The 16868-nt window shown below is 49.5% G+C and overlaps 3 protein-coding genes across 3 annotated transcripts; 1 reads left to right on the top strand and 2 right to left on the bottom strand.

Moving 5' to 3' along the window:
- The first annotated feature begins 1423 nt into the window (after positions 1–1423).
- Emc9 (ER membrane protein complex subunit 9) lies at positions 1424–4134 on the top strand. Its single transcript, XM_041634201.1, has 5 exons — positions 1424–1815; positions 1961–2037; positions 3516–3585; positions 3659–3753; positions 3911–4134. The coding sequence occupies exons 1-5, from the start codon at positions 1618–1620 to the stop codon at positions 4089–4091; spliced, it is 621 nt and encodes a 206-aa protein (XP_041490135.1). The 5' UTR covers positions 1424–1617; the 3' UTR covers positions 4092–4134.
- On the bottom strand, positions 4125–6967 carry Psme1 (proteasome activator subunit 1). Its single transcript, XM_041634200.1, has 11 exons — positions 6790–6967; positions 6003–6035; positions 5807–5869; positions 5607–5717; positions 5488–5533; positions 5277–5374; positions 4973–5041; positions 4829–4896; positions 4668–4722; positions 4508–4594; positions 4125–4346 (listed from the first exon to the last, which is right to left on the bottom strand). The coding sequence occupies exons 1-11, from the start codon at positions 6826–6828 to the stop codon at positions 4266–4268; spliced, it is 750 nt and encodes a 249-aa protein (XP_041490134.1). The 5' UTR covers positions 6829–6967; the 3' UTR covers positions 4125–4265.
- Positions 6968–9482: 2515 nt separating this feature from the next.
- Positions 9483–10729, bottom strand: Fitm1 (fat storage inducing transmembrane protein 1). The gene is made up of 2 exons (XM_041634199.1): positions 10464–10729; positions 9483–10114 (listed from the first exon to the last, which is right to left on the bottom strand). The coding sequence occupies exons 1-2, from the start codon at positions 10727–10729 to the stop codon at positions 9502–9504; spliced, it is 879 nt and encodes a 292-aa protein (XP_041490133.1). The 3' UTR covers positions 9483–9501.
- Positions 10730–16868: the final 6139 nt, after the last annotated feature.

Raw genomic sequence — 16868 nt, 5'->3', positions numbered from 1 at the left:
GTGTGTGTGTGTGTGTGCGTGCGTGTGAGTGAATGTATTCCACGTGTGTGCTGGTGCCCATAAAGACCTGAGGATAGTGCTGGATCCCCTGAAGCTGTGGTTAACAGGTGCTTGTGAGCCACCTGATAGGGTGCTAGAAACAGAAGTTGTAAATGGTAGGGTGCTAGAAACAGAAGTTGTAAAGTTGTACCTTGACTGCTGAGTTATCTCTCCAGTCATGTTTTTGAGACTGTTTTTGTTTTGTTTTTAGATAAGTTTTTTTCATAGCCTAGGTTGGCCTCAAATGCACCGTGTAGCTAATGCTATCTTGAACTCCTTGTTCCCCCTGTCTCCACCCTCTGAGTGATGGGATTGCAGTTTAGGGTTCACTTCTGAGGTAGTGGAGACAATGATTCCTCTGCTGTGTGGCCGGTTACAGACTCCAAGGGACTTTTAAATTCAAGCTTGTGTCCAAAATACACTTGATTTTGATATGGACTAAGATCTACTGTAATTTGCTTTTCCCCTCCCCGAACTTAATACTTTTGATGTTCCATCTCAAGGTCTATCTCATCCTATTTTTAAAAAGATTTAAAATATAAAATATGTCAAAAGAATGTGTTGCATTCTTATCAGTTTCAGTTTGGAATTAAGTGCACATAATTTATCCTTAAAGGGTCATGGACTTGTACTTTGCCTTAAAGGTGCTGCACTACATTAAGGAAGCCAAAGGCTTGAAGTTGGGAAGGCTAGGCTGCTGGTTATCGATGGTGCAGGCCCACTCTTTCTATAGCTGGAGCAAGATGAACGGGTTTTTGTTTTATTTTTAGTTTTTCGAGACAGGGTTTCTTTGTGTAGCTTTGGAGCCTGTCCTGGAACTCACTTTGTAAAACAAGCTGGCTTTGAACTCACAGAGATCCGCCTGCCTCTGCCTCCCAAGTGCTGGGATTAAAGGCATGCGACACTACTGCCTGGCTAAGACGAATGGTTTTGTCCCCAAGTTTCTCCAGAACACCCAGCGAGGGGCCAGCCCTCTAACCTAGCTGTCTTTGCCCAAAGCCTTTAGGTACAGTAAGAGCTGGTAAACCGGCTAAACCAGCCTGCAGTAGCCCACACAAATTGGAACTGGGTGTGATGGCCGGGGTCTGTAAACCTAGGGCTTTCACTTGAGATGTGGAGGCAGAAGCCTCTGTGAGTTTGAGATCAGCCTAGGCCGAGACTTTGTCTTCCCTCCTTAGAACGAAACAAAATCCAAAGTATAAACCGGGTAGGTTAGCTAATAAGCTTTTGCCCTGTGCGTTCTTTCCAATTCGCTTTAGGCTAAGGCAAGACAAGCCAAATTTTAAAATTTTTGATTGGACGAAATTAGAACGTCTTGTCCTATCAGAGAGCACTACGGAGGCGGGGTTCTTAAGGGGGATGACCCGGAGCAGGCCTGCGAGCAAGTGCGCCTGCCCAGGAGTGTTTAGAGGAGGCGGGTCTCGGTTCCTCCGGTTGTTTCTGGACCGAATTCTGGTTCGTGTTGAGGGCAGGCTGCGGAGAGAGGTTACCTGGTGTTAGAGACAACTTAGACCTAATCGAGGAGGCACAACTCGTTTGCCGTGGTTGGGAAGCCACACTGGTGGTGCACGGTTCGCTATGGGGGAGGTGGAGATTTCCGCCCGGGCCTACGGGAAGATGTGCTTGCACGCCTCTCGGTACCCTTACGCTGCTGTCAACGGGTTGTTGCTGGCTCCCGCGCCGCGGTCGGGAGAATGCCTCTGCCTCACCGACTGTGTGCCCCTCTTCCACAGCCACTTGGCCCTGTCAGTCATGCTGGAGGTTGCGCTCAATCAGGTGTGGCCTCGAGAGCCCGCCCTCATCCCTACTCACCGCCCCTCCCCAGCCCCCATTCTGTAGGACCCTCAGCCTAAATGCATGCTCGACTCCTTGTCCTCAGTATGCACCCACAGAGCCTGAATCATTGATTTATTCACGACAGGTGGATGTGTGGGGCGCACAGGCCGGTCTGGTAGTAGCTGGGTACTACCACGCCAATGCTGCTTTGGATGACCAGAGGTGAGTTGGGTAGCTTGGGACGAGAAGGCAGATGATTGTGGCAGGTGCGGGTGAGGTTCAGATAGGCAGACCAGCGTCATTCCTCTTATTTATTTATTTTTTAAGTCAAGTGTTTAGCAGCAGGGCTGTTCACCAGCCATTATACTGAGTACTGGAGTGAGAAAATACCAGAGATGAATATGGCCGTCGAAGGTTCCTGCCGTGGGGGTGGGACAGACAGGCGTCTGGTGCTTCCCAGGTTCTGTAAGAACTGAGGAAGTGCGACTAGCGACTTAAAAAGCCCACCATTTTTAAACCGGTATGTGTTGGTGCTTGCCTTTAATCCCAGCACTCTGGGGAGCAGAGACAGGCAGATCTCTGTGAGTTCAGGCCTGGTTTACAGAGGGAGATTCAGGACAGCCAGGGATACAGAGAAAACCTTGCCTCGAAAAAAAATTTTTTAAATAAAAAAAAGCTCACCACTTTATACATATACTACAGACACCAAATACACTTGATTTTGATATGGACTAAGATCTACTGTAATTTGCTTTTCCCCTCCCCGAACATAATACTTTTGGTGTTCCATCTCAAGGTCTATCTCATCCTATCTTTAAAAAGATTTAAAATATAACTATATATATATATATATATATATATATATATATTTGTGTAGCTCTGGCTATCTTGGAACTAACTCTGTAGATCAGGCTGACCTCAAACTCAGCGATCCACCTGCCTCTGCCTCCTGAGTGCTGGGATTAAAGGTGTGCACCACTATGCCCAGCTAAAAATAGTATTCTGTTTTTGTTTTTTAGTGGAAAGAAGAAAAAAATATTAATTTAATATGGCCATACTAGAAAGAGGACAAAGCTCCAGGGAGACACTGCTACTCTTCCCAAGACTGACTTCTGGGTCACGAAGAGAGATTAAAGTTTAAACAGAGGGACAAGGATATGCATATCTAGGGAGGCAGGAGCAAGGTGTGGCCTTGCCCAACACTGACCTATCTTTAGGTGTAGATTTGTCCTGTAGGATCGTCTGACAAGTTGTTAGAGCTGTGTGAAATTACTGTATACATCACGTTATAGCTGTTTACCACGTGCTTGCAGTGCCCCAAAAGGCCAGAAGAGGGCGCTGAATCCCCTGGGGCTGGCCGTAAACTGCCATGTAGGTGCTGAGATTCAAACCTAAGTCCTCTGGAAGAGTAGTTAGTACTCTTAACCACTGAGCCATTGCTCCAGCCCTCTTGGTTTTAATTTAATGATTAAGGCAAATTGCCTTCCTCAAAGCCTACTTTAGATTTCCACTCTCAACAGCAGAATCTGAGCATGTTTCCCACAGCATTCAAGCATCAAGCAGTCGTGCGTCAAGCAGGCCCGACATTCCCAGGACAGCTGCAGGGAAAGGCTACAGCTGTGCACATCTGTGAGACCTGGGAGGAGACCTGGGTCTGCCCTCAGTTTGCTCCTCATTCCTCTGATCTTCCCCCTACACAGCCCCGGGATTCTGGCCTTGAAAATCGCAGGGCGAATTGCAGAAGTCTTCCCTGGTGCAGTGCTTATTATGGTGAGACTTGGGCTTTCCGGTGGGGAGGAAGTAGGGAGAGCATCTTGAGACTCTCACCCCTTTATCCACTCAGCTGGATAATAAGAAATTGGTGACTCGGCCTCGTGTCCCTCCAGTCATTGTCCTGGAGAACCAAGGTCTTCGATGGGTGCCTAAGGACAAGAACTTGTGAGTGTCCCACTACCTCTATGCTTCTGCGAAGTCCAAGGCTCCTCAGGCCTCCCTTTGTCCTTGGTCCTGCCCTGTGGTTTCTTTAGACACAATCCTTTAAGTCTGGGCCTGGCCCCACTGTTTGGCCTCCATGGTTGCTTTGCTTTAATTTCAGAGTGATGTGGAGAGACTGGGAAGAGTCAAGACAGATGGTGGGAGCTCTGCTGGAGGGCCAGGCCCACCGCCACCTTGTGGACTTTGACTGCCATCTTGATGACATTCGGCAGGACTGGACCAACCAGCAGCTTAACACTCAGATCACCCAATGGAGCGGTCCCACCAGTGGAAATGCCTGAACCAGAGGGTCAGAGTACAATAAAGAGATAGGCTGTTGGGCAACCATATATTTATTGTGTTTGGGAGGCAGAGTGGGGAAACCCCAGCAGGAAGAAGATTGGGTACAGTCTATAATTCCCGGTGAAGAGCAGGAAGGTCTCTATTGTACCCCATCACGGAATGAGAGAGGGGGCTCAATAGATCATTCCCTTTGTTTCTCCACGGGGCTTCTTGAGCTTCTCGAAGTTCTTCAGGATGATGTCGTATAACACAGCCTATAGGATCACGGTGGAGTGGTGGAGGTCAGCCACCGGCCCCCAGTGGCTCTGTGTCCTAGTTCTAGCTTTGGAAAGGCTGATCTTGTCATCCTCCACCCCAAGTCTGCTTGGCCAGAAAGGTGCTTCTGTCCACCCCTGCCCTCCACTCCCCTTCTCACATAAGCATTACGGATCTCCATGACCATCAGCCGGATGTCCTGGTACTCTGCCTCATCCAGCTCGTGCACCAGCTGCCGATAATCACCCTGCAGAAACCCAGCGTTAGTCCCGACTTGCAACATGTCTTCCCCAGCTTAACCTGACCTGGGCCTCACCTACCACGTGGGGCTGTTTGGCTGCTTTGGCCACTGCGTCACCCCTCTCTGAGAAGTACCTGTGGGAAGCGGAAGCAGTGTGCGTGGAGTAGGAAAGAAAGGAGGGAGCCCAGGCCTATCCCCAAAGGCAGAGTGAGCTGGGGGTGTGGTGGCCAGGCAACTCACTTAGAGATTTGAGTGTGGAAGCCCTCCAGCTTGGTGTGAAGGCTGGTCATCAGCTCAAACACCTTCTCCTGGGAAAGAAAGGGGTGAGAAGGAAGCACGGGCTACCTGGGAGGGCTGTGTAGGATTGAGGGGCAGGGCTCTTACCTGGACAGCCACCCCAAAGTTATTCCCATCCTCTATCCGAGGTATCTGTAGTTGCAGCCAGGTAGTGACCTTGGAGCAAAGGAAGGTATCGGGTTTATTACCACCTCCCTTCCTTCCCCTCCATATACACATCCCAAGCCCCAGGTTTCTATTCTTCCCTTGTCTGCCTATAGTGGATGGAGGAGTGCCAGGTCCATGCTGAGCCCAAGGCTGGCTCACTTGCTCTGCCCTTTCCGATGTGCCATTGTCCTAATTGGCTGGGACCAAGAGGACAATGCTGAAGCACGGATGAAACAGAACTCACCAGATTGAGTTGCTCAGTGACATCCTTGATCTCAGGCTTTAGGCGCTGCAGGAGGACCACAATCTTCTCATTGCAGTTGACTGGGCCACAGGGAGGACCTAGAGTGCAATGGGTCAGTTAATAACCGAGCTTCCGAGGGCTAGAAAGCCGAGTGTAGAATGCAAGCTGGAAGTTGGGAGACACAAGCCTGTCTCTGCCTGGGTTCAGGTACCTTTTTCTTCATCTTCCCCCTTCTTCTTCTCATCCTTCTCTTCCTTCTGTGGGGAGGAAGACAGAACTGAGGCTGGGTTTTCTCTATGGTTGGCCCACCTCCCGGGTCTCCCAGCTTGCCTCCTGTTGTTTCTTCCGCTCCTCCTTCTCTTTCTCCTTGACTGGATCAGGTATGGGGATGTCCAGTGGAGCCTTCAGACTGCTCAGGTTGGCTTCATTGAGATCTGGCTCCTAGAGGTAGAGCTGGAGATGAGGGTGTTCCTCTTATCACATCACACCCCCATCCCAGGCCCCTCCTGAGTCCTTGCAGGACCCTCTACCTTTAAGAATGCATCCAGCTCTGCGATCTTCTTGGGAAAATAGCTCCCAAGCAGGTTTTCTGTCTGTATGAGGTGGTGGAGGAGGATGGGGTCATAATCAAATGCCTTTTCCTAGTGAAGTAAGGGCTCACACCGCCCAACAAGGAAGGGCGTAGCAGTAGCACTGGACAGGGTTGCCGATGACTGTAGGTCTTACCTTGCTACACAGGTCTTTGCGGAACACATCCACCTGTAGGGTACAGGCAACCCTTCAGAAACCTAGCTTTAGGGCCACTTCATTTGAGGGCAGTTCCCTTTTGGGAATAGAGGAGTGGATCCAGCTAAGGCCACTCCTGAAGAGAGATGGGTCCCTCCCTGTATAGGGTGGTCTGAGGTGGCGTGGCAGTTTTCAGCACACCTCAATCTGGGGAGAGTTCAGTGGATCCCCGTGGGGGCTGGATTTGGGGAGAACATCGCTTGGGTCACCAGAGTTGTGTAAGGAGAGATAAGAAAGCCCTCTGACCGGGCGTGGTACACCATGCACGCCTTAAACACCAGCACTTGAGAGGTAAAGTCAGGTGGGTCTCTGATTTCGATCGAGTCCAGCCTGATCTACATAAAGAGTTCCGGGGCTACATAATAAAGAGACCCTGTCTCGAACAAAACAAAACCCTAAGCCAGTGGGCAGAGGCAGGGAGCAGGCTGTGTCCTTCCTGAACTGAGTCAAAGATCTCGAAGTGGCTGGGGCAAGTCCCTCTCACGGGCTCTGCGTGTAGCCTGGGCCCCAAGCCAGGAGACTTCACACTAGCTCTCGGCTTCATTTCACCCCACTGGACCACAGCCGCCTCACCTACTCCCAGGGGATCAGGTGCGCCTGGCTGCAGGCTAGTAAGCAGACCCCCTACCCAGATGTGGGGGCTTGGGGCTGATCCCCGGAACCCTGGTCCGCTCCGAGCCACGCCTCTCTAATGCCTCTCATCCAGACTCGAACCCGCAGCACTTACCTTGGCTTGGGCTTCAGGATGGACCCTCAGTGTGGCCATGGTCTGAGAGGGCGGGGGGCTAAGCGACGCACGAGGAGTCTGGAGTGGGCAGCGAGAAGGGAAAGCGAAAGCAGAGCTCGAAACCTGCACAGCCTTCCTTGGCTTGGGGAGCGGAGGGACTGGAGGAGGCGGGGACAGCCTACTGAGGGGCGGGGGCTCCTCCTGCAGCCCGAGTATTGCTTCCGCCCAGCACACCGGGCTCTCCCCTCTGCGCCCAGGCCCGCCTCCCAGAGCCCGCCTGCCAACGCCAGAACCTCTGCCCCTTCCCACCCCCGCCTTCCATTTCCGGTCGCCCCCTACTACTCCTGCTAGGGCCAGGGAAATAAAGCCTTACTTGGGGGTTTTAAATCTTCTCTGATTTGGAGCAAGACCTGGTCTCTTCTCGCCTTGCCGGAATGGTCCCGATTTCACCTGCATACTCCTGCTCACCAAACGACCACGCTGAGACACTGGCACTATCCTTATCCGCACAAAACCATTGTGGCACACTCTATTACCCTATGAACCATCCCCCTCCCCCCCCCCCGACAGCTGGGAGTCAGGTCTCTATGATAAAATCCAAACCCCTTTCTTTCACAATCAGCTGTCCCCTTCAAGTTGACGGTCTGTTGCTTTCCACACTCACTCATTACACAAGCAAATACTATGTAGGTAGTGTTTATTCCAGGTCAAAGGCTAAACCCTTGGGAAATCTACAACACTCTTCCCTCAATGTCCTCACTCATTTCGGATGTCAGTTTTTCAGAGAGAATTTTCCACCGTCATCTTTCAGAAAGTACCTTCCCTGCCCAGTTTATTACAAGCCGTCCTGTTTCAGTACCTCCGCAGCACCCGCGACTTTGACATTAACTATTTTTGTTTGTTTTTGTTTTTGAGAGACGATAATATAGTGGTTTGAACAGGGTCAGGCAAGCTTTTTCTGTAAGGGGTTGGTGATGGCTACTTAGGTTTGGGAAGTGTTACCATGTCTGTAGCCGCTCAACTCTGGTACTGCAAGAGGCAAGCAGCCCATGAAATGAATTAGTGTGGGTGCGTTTCAATTAAACTTAACTTATGAACCCGAGATTTTGAGTTACGTGTAATTTCCACACGTCGCTTTTTTTCCAACTTTTTTTTTTTTAAATGTTGAACAAAAAGCCAGGCTTGGAGCCAGGAGGTGGTGGCACAGGTCTTTGATCCCAGCATTCTGGAAGCAGAGGCAGGTGAATCTCTAAGTTGGAGGCCAGCCTGGTCTACAGAACGAGTCCTAGGACAGCCAGGGTTACACAGAGACACCCTGTCTCAAAAAACAAAACAAAACAAAAAACAACAACAAAAAAAAAATGGTGTGTGGTGGGAGGTGGCTCAGTGGTTAAGAGAACTGGCTGCTCTTCCAGAGTGCTTCTGATCAATCCTCGGCAGTCACACGATAGCTCACAATTGCCTGTAACTCCAGTTCTCGAGGATCCAATGCCTTTTCTGACCTCCAAGGTATGTTCACACACACATACAGTAAAAACACCTATGCACATAAAAAAAAAATCACAATAGGAACACTACTGAACTTATCTCCCTGGGATGTTTGGGGGTTAAAATTGTGTGCGTATGTACATGAGAGTGCATGCACACACATGAGTCCATGGAAGCCAGAGGTGGATGGTGTGTCTCCCTCGCCCCTCCCACGTCTCACTTATTGAAAAAAGGCTCTCATACCAAACCTGAAGCTCACCCCTAAGCTACACTAGCTGGTTAGCAAGCTCCAGGAATTTTCCTGCTTCTGCCTCTGTTGCACTGGGATGACAGATGCGTCCTGCCATACCCAGCGTTTTTTTTTAAATATTTATTTATTATGTATACAATATTCTGTCTGTGTGCATGTCTGTAGGCCAGAAGAGGGCACCAGACCTCTTTAGAGATGGTTGTGAGCCACCATGTGGTGGCCGGGAATTGAACTCAGGACCTTTAGAAAATCAGGTGATGCTCTTAACCATTGAGCCATCTCTCCAGCCCCCCATGCCCAGCTTTTTATCTGGGCTCTGGATAACCAAATGCTCGTCCTTAGGCTCTCACAGCAAGCACCGTACCCGCCAAACCATTCCCCCCAGCCTCTAAATGTATTCATTTATATAAATAATATATACACTCTTAGAACAGTGCCTGACGTGCAAGCACCAGCAAGCATTTGCTACTTGTGTGTTTCTCTTTTGCTTTCTCCAGAGCTGATCTGCTTCCGAGCAGCAGAAGCCTTGTTTGTCTTGTTCACACGGCACAGAACTATGCCTGGTTTAACACACCTTTGTGAAATGAATGTGTGCCATCCTTATGAGACAGAGGTAGGAAAGGTCCTGGCATGAGCTGCCTAGAGAGGCAGGCTCCTAAGGAAATCAGGAGTCTGTGACGGAGGCAGGAAAAAAACGAAGTAACCAGGTTGGAGACAAAGCATCTGCCAGTGGAAAGCTTATAAACACACCTAAGGGCAATTACTGGCCTCCGTAGAACCATGACTTGACATCACAGCTCCAGAAAGCTGGAAGCCGAGTTCAAGAAAACACATTCAAGGTCAACGACATTCAGGGAATGATGAGGAGGGACTCGAGCAAGCGTCTATCAGACTATTCTCTTACCCCTCCCACCCTCTTAGGCCTGACAAGAACAGGAAGAGCCAGAGCCAGGCCTGGTATGCTTTTATTTCTTTCAGTTATGTTTGCGGATTGAGCGGGATCGGGGGAAGAGCCCATGGCCTGGGATCCCAGGAGACCAGGGCTGGTGGTACCAGCTACCATAGGTAAGGTACCAGGCAAATGTGCCTACTGCTGCACCCACCACCTTGTGGGTGTATTGATGGAAGTAGATGACGGTGCAGAGCAGCAAGAAGTTCCAGAGGCCCAGCAATAGCACATTGAGTAGGAAAACAAGGCGCAGGGGGGCCCCAGCTGGTAGCCCGTGGGCCAGGTACTTGGCAAATACAGCGGCTTCCTCAGCCATGAGGAGGCAGCAGAAGGTGAGCAGGAAGGTGTGGGAGGAGACAGTGTAGCCTCGCCACTGGTGGCCGGCTGCCAGGCAACTCCTGCGGTCAGGCAACTCATGCAGCAGTAGGCCCTGGGGCAGAGGCTCGAAGCAGGAACCGGTCAGGTCCTCGATGAGTAGAAAGGCCCGGCCGGCCCCCCGCCAGACAGCTGCCCCCACCACCAGTCGGCTCAGGTGCCTGGCCGTCACTGCCACGCGTCGTGTAGCCAGGAACACCACCAGCAACACAAAGCCCCCCAAGAAGGTACATGTCCAGCCCCATGCTGAATTCACAAACTTTCTGTGGGCAGAAAGAGGGAAAGCATCTGATGAGCCCCAGTCCCATCTCCCTACCTTGATCTGTGTTCCACACCCCATCACTAGTTCTCTTTCCAACCCCCACCATTTCCACATTGCCCGGCTCCTTAGAGGACCACTGGGCATTCTAGGGTCCACATTTCCTCTCAGTTCTTTACTTCCCTTGCACCCCCAGGCTCTGTTCCTCTCCTCCCTCCTCTTCTCCCCCGACCTTCTCAACCTCCTAGCCTATTTTTAGTGTTCCGACTGGCAACAGAACAGAGAGGCCTGGAGAAGGAAGCCGGGATCCGAGAGTATAGGGAACCAGCTTCCCTGGACTCCAGTGGACTCACATGTTGAAGAAGTTGCCGTGGCTAGCGAAGATCGTCCGGGAGTTGACATGAAACTGCAGAAGGGGCCCAAAGATGACCACTGCTGCCAACCAAGCGTGATAGAGGCGCCGTAAGCAGGGGCTGCCTAGGAGGCGCGCGGCTTGTTCACTTCCAAAATATAGTAAGGCAGAGGCCACCCAGAGCAGCGCCTTGACCAGGTACCCGAGCAGTGCTCGGACTCGGGTCCCGGCCCCCGGCCCTGCCCCCACCATCGGTCCCCGGTCCATGTTCCCTCCCCTCCCCACTAACTGCCTGCTCCGCTGGGAGGCTGAGGAGGGGCTAATACTGGTCCCCCTCGGACAAGGATAGGCAGTGACAGGTGTGGAAGACACAGGGCAGAGCCCTGCTGGCAGCTGGCAGGCAGGGAAGGGGGGCAGTAATGGGCCAGTTGGAGGGCTGACAGCATGGTCCTGGCCTTGGGTGTGTGGAAGTGTGTCCTGACACAGCCTCTGTCCTTTCCCGTTAGCTTTGAGTTCTCAGTTCCAGCCACATTCCAGTTCATGTCTCAGGACAAGGCCTGCTGCTCAGGGCTGTCCTGGTCCACACTCAGCTGGGGTCTGCTTGTCTTATTTTGGCCAGCTGAAGCCCATCTACCTTCATCTCAGCTCTACCTTTTTCCTTCCACAGGGAACCTTGGATGCCAGTGTTAGGCAGGGTTCTCTAGAGGAGCAGAGCAGATGGAATCCATCTGAATGAAAAGGGGGTTTTACTAGAGTGGCTTCCAGGCTGTGTCTGCCTCATGTCAACAATAACTATCTCCCTACAGAAAGGCTACCAGACAGGCAGTTCTTCAGGCCATGAGGCTGGGTGGCTGGTCTGGTCTTTGGTCTGTGGGAGTCCCCAAGAAGTAGGTTCTGACACCTGGGAAAGAACGCCTCAGCATCATCAGGATAGATACACTCACCAGGGAGAGTGACGGCAAGCCGGCGAAAGGCAAAAGCTTCCTTCTTCCACGTCCTTTAACTTGGGCTGCCACCAAACGGTTGGTGGTTCGTCTAACCCCAAAGATTCAGATTTGGGGTGAATCATCTTGCCTCAAATTAGCCAAACAAGACAAATTCCTCACAGGTGTGCCCAGCTGCTTCTGTTTTAGTTCATTCCAGATGTAGTCAAGTAGACAACCAAGATTAGCCATCATTGTAAGACATTAAAACAAACCAGCAGACTTTATCTTTCCCCTAAATGTGGGTCCTTCTCTTGGGCTCTGAGAGCAGTGAGGTGTGTACAGAGTTTGGTGTCATAGGCAGGTCATGGAAGTGGATTCACTGGGGTAGTCATAGTTATGGTGGCCCTAGCAGCTTAGCTAGGCTCCTGCTCGCACCCAGATGAAGATCTCTGAAAGGCCAGTTTGTCCCAGGATGGCTGTGCACATTGATGGTGGCAGAATACAGTGCTCAGGGCATGATCTAATGTGCTGCAGCTTGTGTTCATGATGAAAAGAATCAGTGGGTGAAATCCAGGTGCCTTGAGAAGGGCACTTGTATGGAGATGGTGGCCATGGCTGGGTGATCCCAGTCCTCCAAGGTGATGGGTAAAGAACCTAAGACAAAATTACCCAATCTGTTATCCATCAAACTTTTTTTTTTTTCGAGACAGGGTTTCTCTGCGGCTTTGGAGCCTGTCCTGGAACTAGCTTTGTAGACCAGGCTGGTCTCGAACTCACAGAGATCCGCCTGCCTCTGCCTCCTGAGTGCTGGGATTAAAGGCGTGCGCCACCACGGCCCGGCTATCCATCAAACTTTTTTTTTTTTTTTTTTTGGTTTTTTCGAGACAGGGTTTCTCTGTGGTTTTAGAGCCTGTCCTGGAACTAGTTCTTGTAGACCAGGCTGGTCTCGAACTCACGGAGATCCGCCTGCCTCTGCCTCCCGAGTGCTGGGATTAAAGGCGTGCGCCACCACCGCCCGGCTCCATCAAACTTTAAATATGGCTGGGTGGTGGTGGTGCACGCCTTTAATGCCAGTATTCATAGGCAAGTGTATCTGTGTGAGATGGATGCCAGCCTGGTCTACAGAGTGAGTTCCAGGACAACCAGGGTTATACAGAGAAACTCTGTCTCTAAACAACAACAACCAAATGAACAAACCAACAAAAGAACCCCCACCCCCCAAAAAAACTTGAAGTCAATTCTCTAGTAAATTACTCTGGGTCCCATGGTTGACACAAACCTGGCCTCTCAGACTGAGCCCTGGGCAGGACCTACCTATGAAGTACCTGTTACTGGGTAGCTGTTTCAAGGTGGCTTGTCACTTTCTTTCCTTATTCCATAAAGCTGGGGTTTCAGAGCAGTGGAGGCCCACAATGCAGTGAGAGGAATGAGTGAACAAGGACACCCAGGTTGTGCGCCCCACTGTGGTTGGGGAAAACCCACTAGCCCCCCTCTTCTTATTCATGCTACTGGGGATCAAACACAGTGCCTCAGGTATCCTAGTCAAGTACACTACCACTGAACTGTACCCCAGTATTCTAGTCAAGTACACTACCACTGAACTGTACCCCAGTATCCCCTAGCCAAGTACACTACCACTGAACTGCACCCCAGTATCCTCCTAGTCAAGTGCACTACCACTGAACTGTACCCCAGTATTCTAGTCAAGTACACTACCACCGAACTGTACCCCCAGTATTCTAGTCAAGTACACTACCACCGAACTGTACCCCCAGTAGCCTCCCTTCTTTTTCTCTCCTCCTCCTCCTCCTTTTATGGGGGCAGGGTCTCATGTTTCCCAGACTGGCCTCAAACTTTCTACATAACCAAAGAGACCCTGAACTTCTGATCCTCCTGATTCTTCCTCCTTCCTGAGGGTTGAGTGCTGGATAACAAGTATGTATCACTATGCACATTAAAAATTTTTTTAATTGCTCCTGTGTGTGTGTGTGTGTGTGTGTGTGTGAGAGAGAGAGAGAGAGAGAGAGAGAGAGATAGAGATAGATAGATAGATAGATGTGAGGATGGGGGCATACAGAGGACAACTTTTGGGAATCAGTTCTCTCCTTCCATTGGGTTCTGGGGATCAAACTCAAGTTTTCAGGAACACACAGCAAGCCCTTTAGCTCACTGGGTCATTTGGCCATCCCCCATACCCAGTTTAAAGGAGTACTGGAGGTGGGATCCAGAGAAACTGGGCTATGTCTCCAGCCCCTTTATTTCTTCCTGTTTCTCTTCTTTCTTAGAATCTTATCCCTAGCCCTGGCTATCCTCAAATTGTGACAGTTCTCCTACTTTAGCCTCCCAAGTGCACCACCACACCCAGTCCAATATGCTTTTAAGCTTTGAAGGTCTTTTGTTGGTCATTTATAACATCTTTGTAAAAAAATTTTTTTAATTTAGCTAAAAAATTTAAATCTGGGTGTGGTGGTGCACTCCGTTAGTTCCAGCCCTCTGGAAGCAGAGGCAGGCCAATCTCTGAGTTTGAGGCCAGCCTGGCCTATATAGTGATTTTCAGGACAGCCAGGCCTACATAGAGAAACTCTGTCTCAAATAACTAATAAATACATAAATAATAACAATAAAAACCAGACATGGTGTCATGTTTTTGTAATTACAGCACTCAGGAATTCAAAGCAGGAGGATCAACTCAAGTTCATTCCAGCCTGATATACCTAGTGAATTCCAGGCTAGCCTGGGCTACAGTGATGCTGTCTCAAAAACACTAAAACAGCAAAACCCCCAAACAAAAAGATCCCCAAGGCCGGGCGGTGGTGGCGCATGCCTTTAATCCCAGCACTCGGGAGGCAGAGGCAGGCGGATCTCTGTGAGTTCGAGACCAGCCTGGTCTACAAGAGCTAGTTCCAGGACAGGCTCCAAAACCACAGAGAAACTCTGTCTCGAAAAAAAAAAAAAAAGATCCCCAAACATCAAAACCAACAACAAACACTTCTAGAGAGCATAAGATGATAGCTATTTTTTCCTTCTGGAATTAAATTTCTGTTATAATTATTGTTTTTTTTTATTTTTTGAGACAGGGTTTCTCTGTAGTTTTAAAGCCTGTCCTGACAAATAATTTATTTATTTTTACTTTATGTGTACTGTATTGTAACTCTATTTTTTTTGTAACTCTATTTTTTTAAAAAAATTATTAATTATATATATAGTATTGGGCCTGCACTGTGCTTTTATGCCACAAGAGGGCACCAGATCTCATTGCAGATGGTTGTGAGCCACTATGTGGTTGTTGGGAATTGAACTCAGGACTCTGGAAGAATGGCCTGTGCGCTTAACCTCTGAGCTATCTCTCCATCCCATACTGTAACTATTAATAGTATTATTTATATTTGTTAATAACAAGACTGTACGGTAATGTCTCGAATGATATTCTGTGGGTCTTTGAAAATACTAACAATTTTTTCTTTAGATTTGGAACCCTGAAATATAGGTTCACCGTAGGGGTAAAATGACAGAGAAGGGCTTATCCTATTTAGAGTTTTCAAATTTACATAGCCTAGAGTCATCTCAGAGGAAAACCTCAGTCAAGAAATCACCTAGATCAGCTTGCCTGTGGACATGACTGTGGGGGATTGTCTTGATAATTAAAGCAGGAGGGCCCAGCTTACTTGGGGCAACCATTCCCTGTACAGGTGCTCCAGTTATGGAAGGCAGCTACATAAACCAGGTAACGAGCCAGTTCCGTCCCTCTGTGGCTCCTGCCTTACTTCTTCAGTGGTGGGCTGGCTGCTCCCTGGACTGTGAGCCAAGTAACTCTCCCCCCCCCCCCAAGCTACTTTTTGTTAGTGTTGTTTTAATTTATTTTATGCATGTTTTGCCTCATGTATGTTTCTGCAACACTTGTGTGCCTGGTGCCCATGGAGGCCAGGAAAAGGTGTTTGCTCTCTTAGGACTGGAGTTACAAGTGATTGTGAGCTTTGTGTGGGTGCTTAGAGAATTGAGCCCAGACAGTCTGGAAGAACAGCCTACACTCCTAACCACTGACCCCTGGTCAGAAGTTGAGCACAATAAAAATACAGTAGGCAAAGGAGCAAAAGGACAGACAAGATAAAACAAGTTCATTTTTTTTTGTTGTTGTTGTTTTGTTTTTTGGTATGGTTTTGTCTTGTTAAGCCCAGGCTGCCTTCAAAGTGCTCTGTAGCAAAGACCTTGACCTGTGAGCCTTCTCCTCTGCTTCCACCTCTTAAGCACTGAGATTAGAGGCAAATGCCCCCAAACCCAGTTAAATTTGGTGATGGGAAGTAACCCAGGGCTGCCTTCTCAGCTCTGGATAGTTTTCAATTATTTTACTTTTATTTATTGTGTGGACACATACACACCAGTGTGTGTGTGTGTGTGCTGGTCAGAGGACAACCTTTAGGAGTTGGCTCTCTCCCATGAGTTTCAGGGATTGAACTAAGATCAACAACAGGTTTAGCGTTGTCACTTAAAGGCAAGCTGCTTTGGGGGCCGGGTGTAGTGGTGTGTGTCTGCCATCTTCGCTACTCAACCTAGAGGACTGAGAGAGCACAAGCATTCAAGACCAGCCCAACACTTCTGTGGCCCTGACGACCACCTCTTCGGATGCACACCCAGTTTAAAAGCTGCCTCAAAGAGCAAGATGCGTGAGGAAAGACCTAGACTGCAGTGTGTGAAGAATGCCATCTCCTCCGACTGCTCTGAGACTTGTGGTTCTTTTTTTTTTCTTAGAGATTTATTATGTATAGTGTTCTGCTTGTACATATGCCTGCAGGCCAGAAGAGGGCACCAGATCTCATAATAAATGGTTGTGAACCGCCATGTGGTTGCTGGTCCTTTGGAAGAGCAGCCAGTGCTCTTAACTGCTAAGCCATTATCACTCCAGGCCCCATTTTGGGTTCCTTTATTACACTTCTTTGTGTGTGTGTCTGTGGGTGCTCAGTGAGGGGAGTTTCTGAAACTCAGTTCCCTCCCAGCACATGGGATCCAGGCATGAAGCTGAGCTTTCAGTCTTGTCACCGGGCAAGCCATCTCGCTAGCCTAAGGAACTTGGGTTGTGAGTGGGCTGGCTGGCGCTGCTCAGGTTCTCTGCACGGGTACTTAGCCTACCCCCTCTGCATACTGGAACAGCTCCAGAGCAGAGGTGACACAGTATGCCTGAGCTTTAACAGAAAATGTGCGTATCGTCTGCTGCCTCCAGGTCTACATGATGCAAACTTTCTGTGTTGGAGAGGAAAGACTTTTACAAGCCTTAATAAATGCTGTAGATTTTCAGTCACTTGAGTCATCCAAGAAGTGTCTTCTAGAGAGTAGCACACTTTCTGTAGAAACTTTTCTTTTGGTTTTCTGAGACAGGTCTCATGTAGCAGTCTAGACTCAGGCTGATTATGTGGCTAAAGATAACCTTCAACTTCTGATCCTTTTGTCCTCAGTTCCAAGTACTGAGATTACAGTATGTGTTGCCA

The sequence above is a fragment of the Microtus oregoni genome, unplaced genomic scaffold, assembly GCF_018167655.1.
Source record: "Microtus oregoni isolate MIOR12 unplaced genomic scaffold, Mior012 000045F_ref0000178, whole genome shotgun sequence".
Lineage (NCBI taxonomy): Eukaryota > Metazoa > Chordata > Mammalia > Rodentia > Cricetidae > Microtus > Microtus oregoni.
This window is presented reverse-complemented; position numbering and strand designations above follow the sequence as displayed.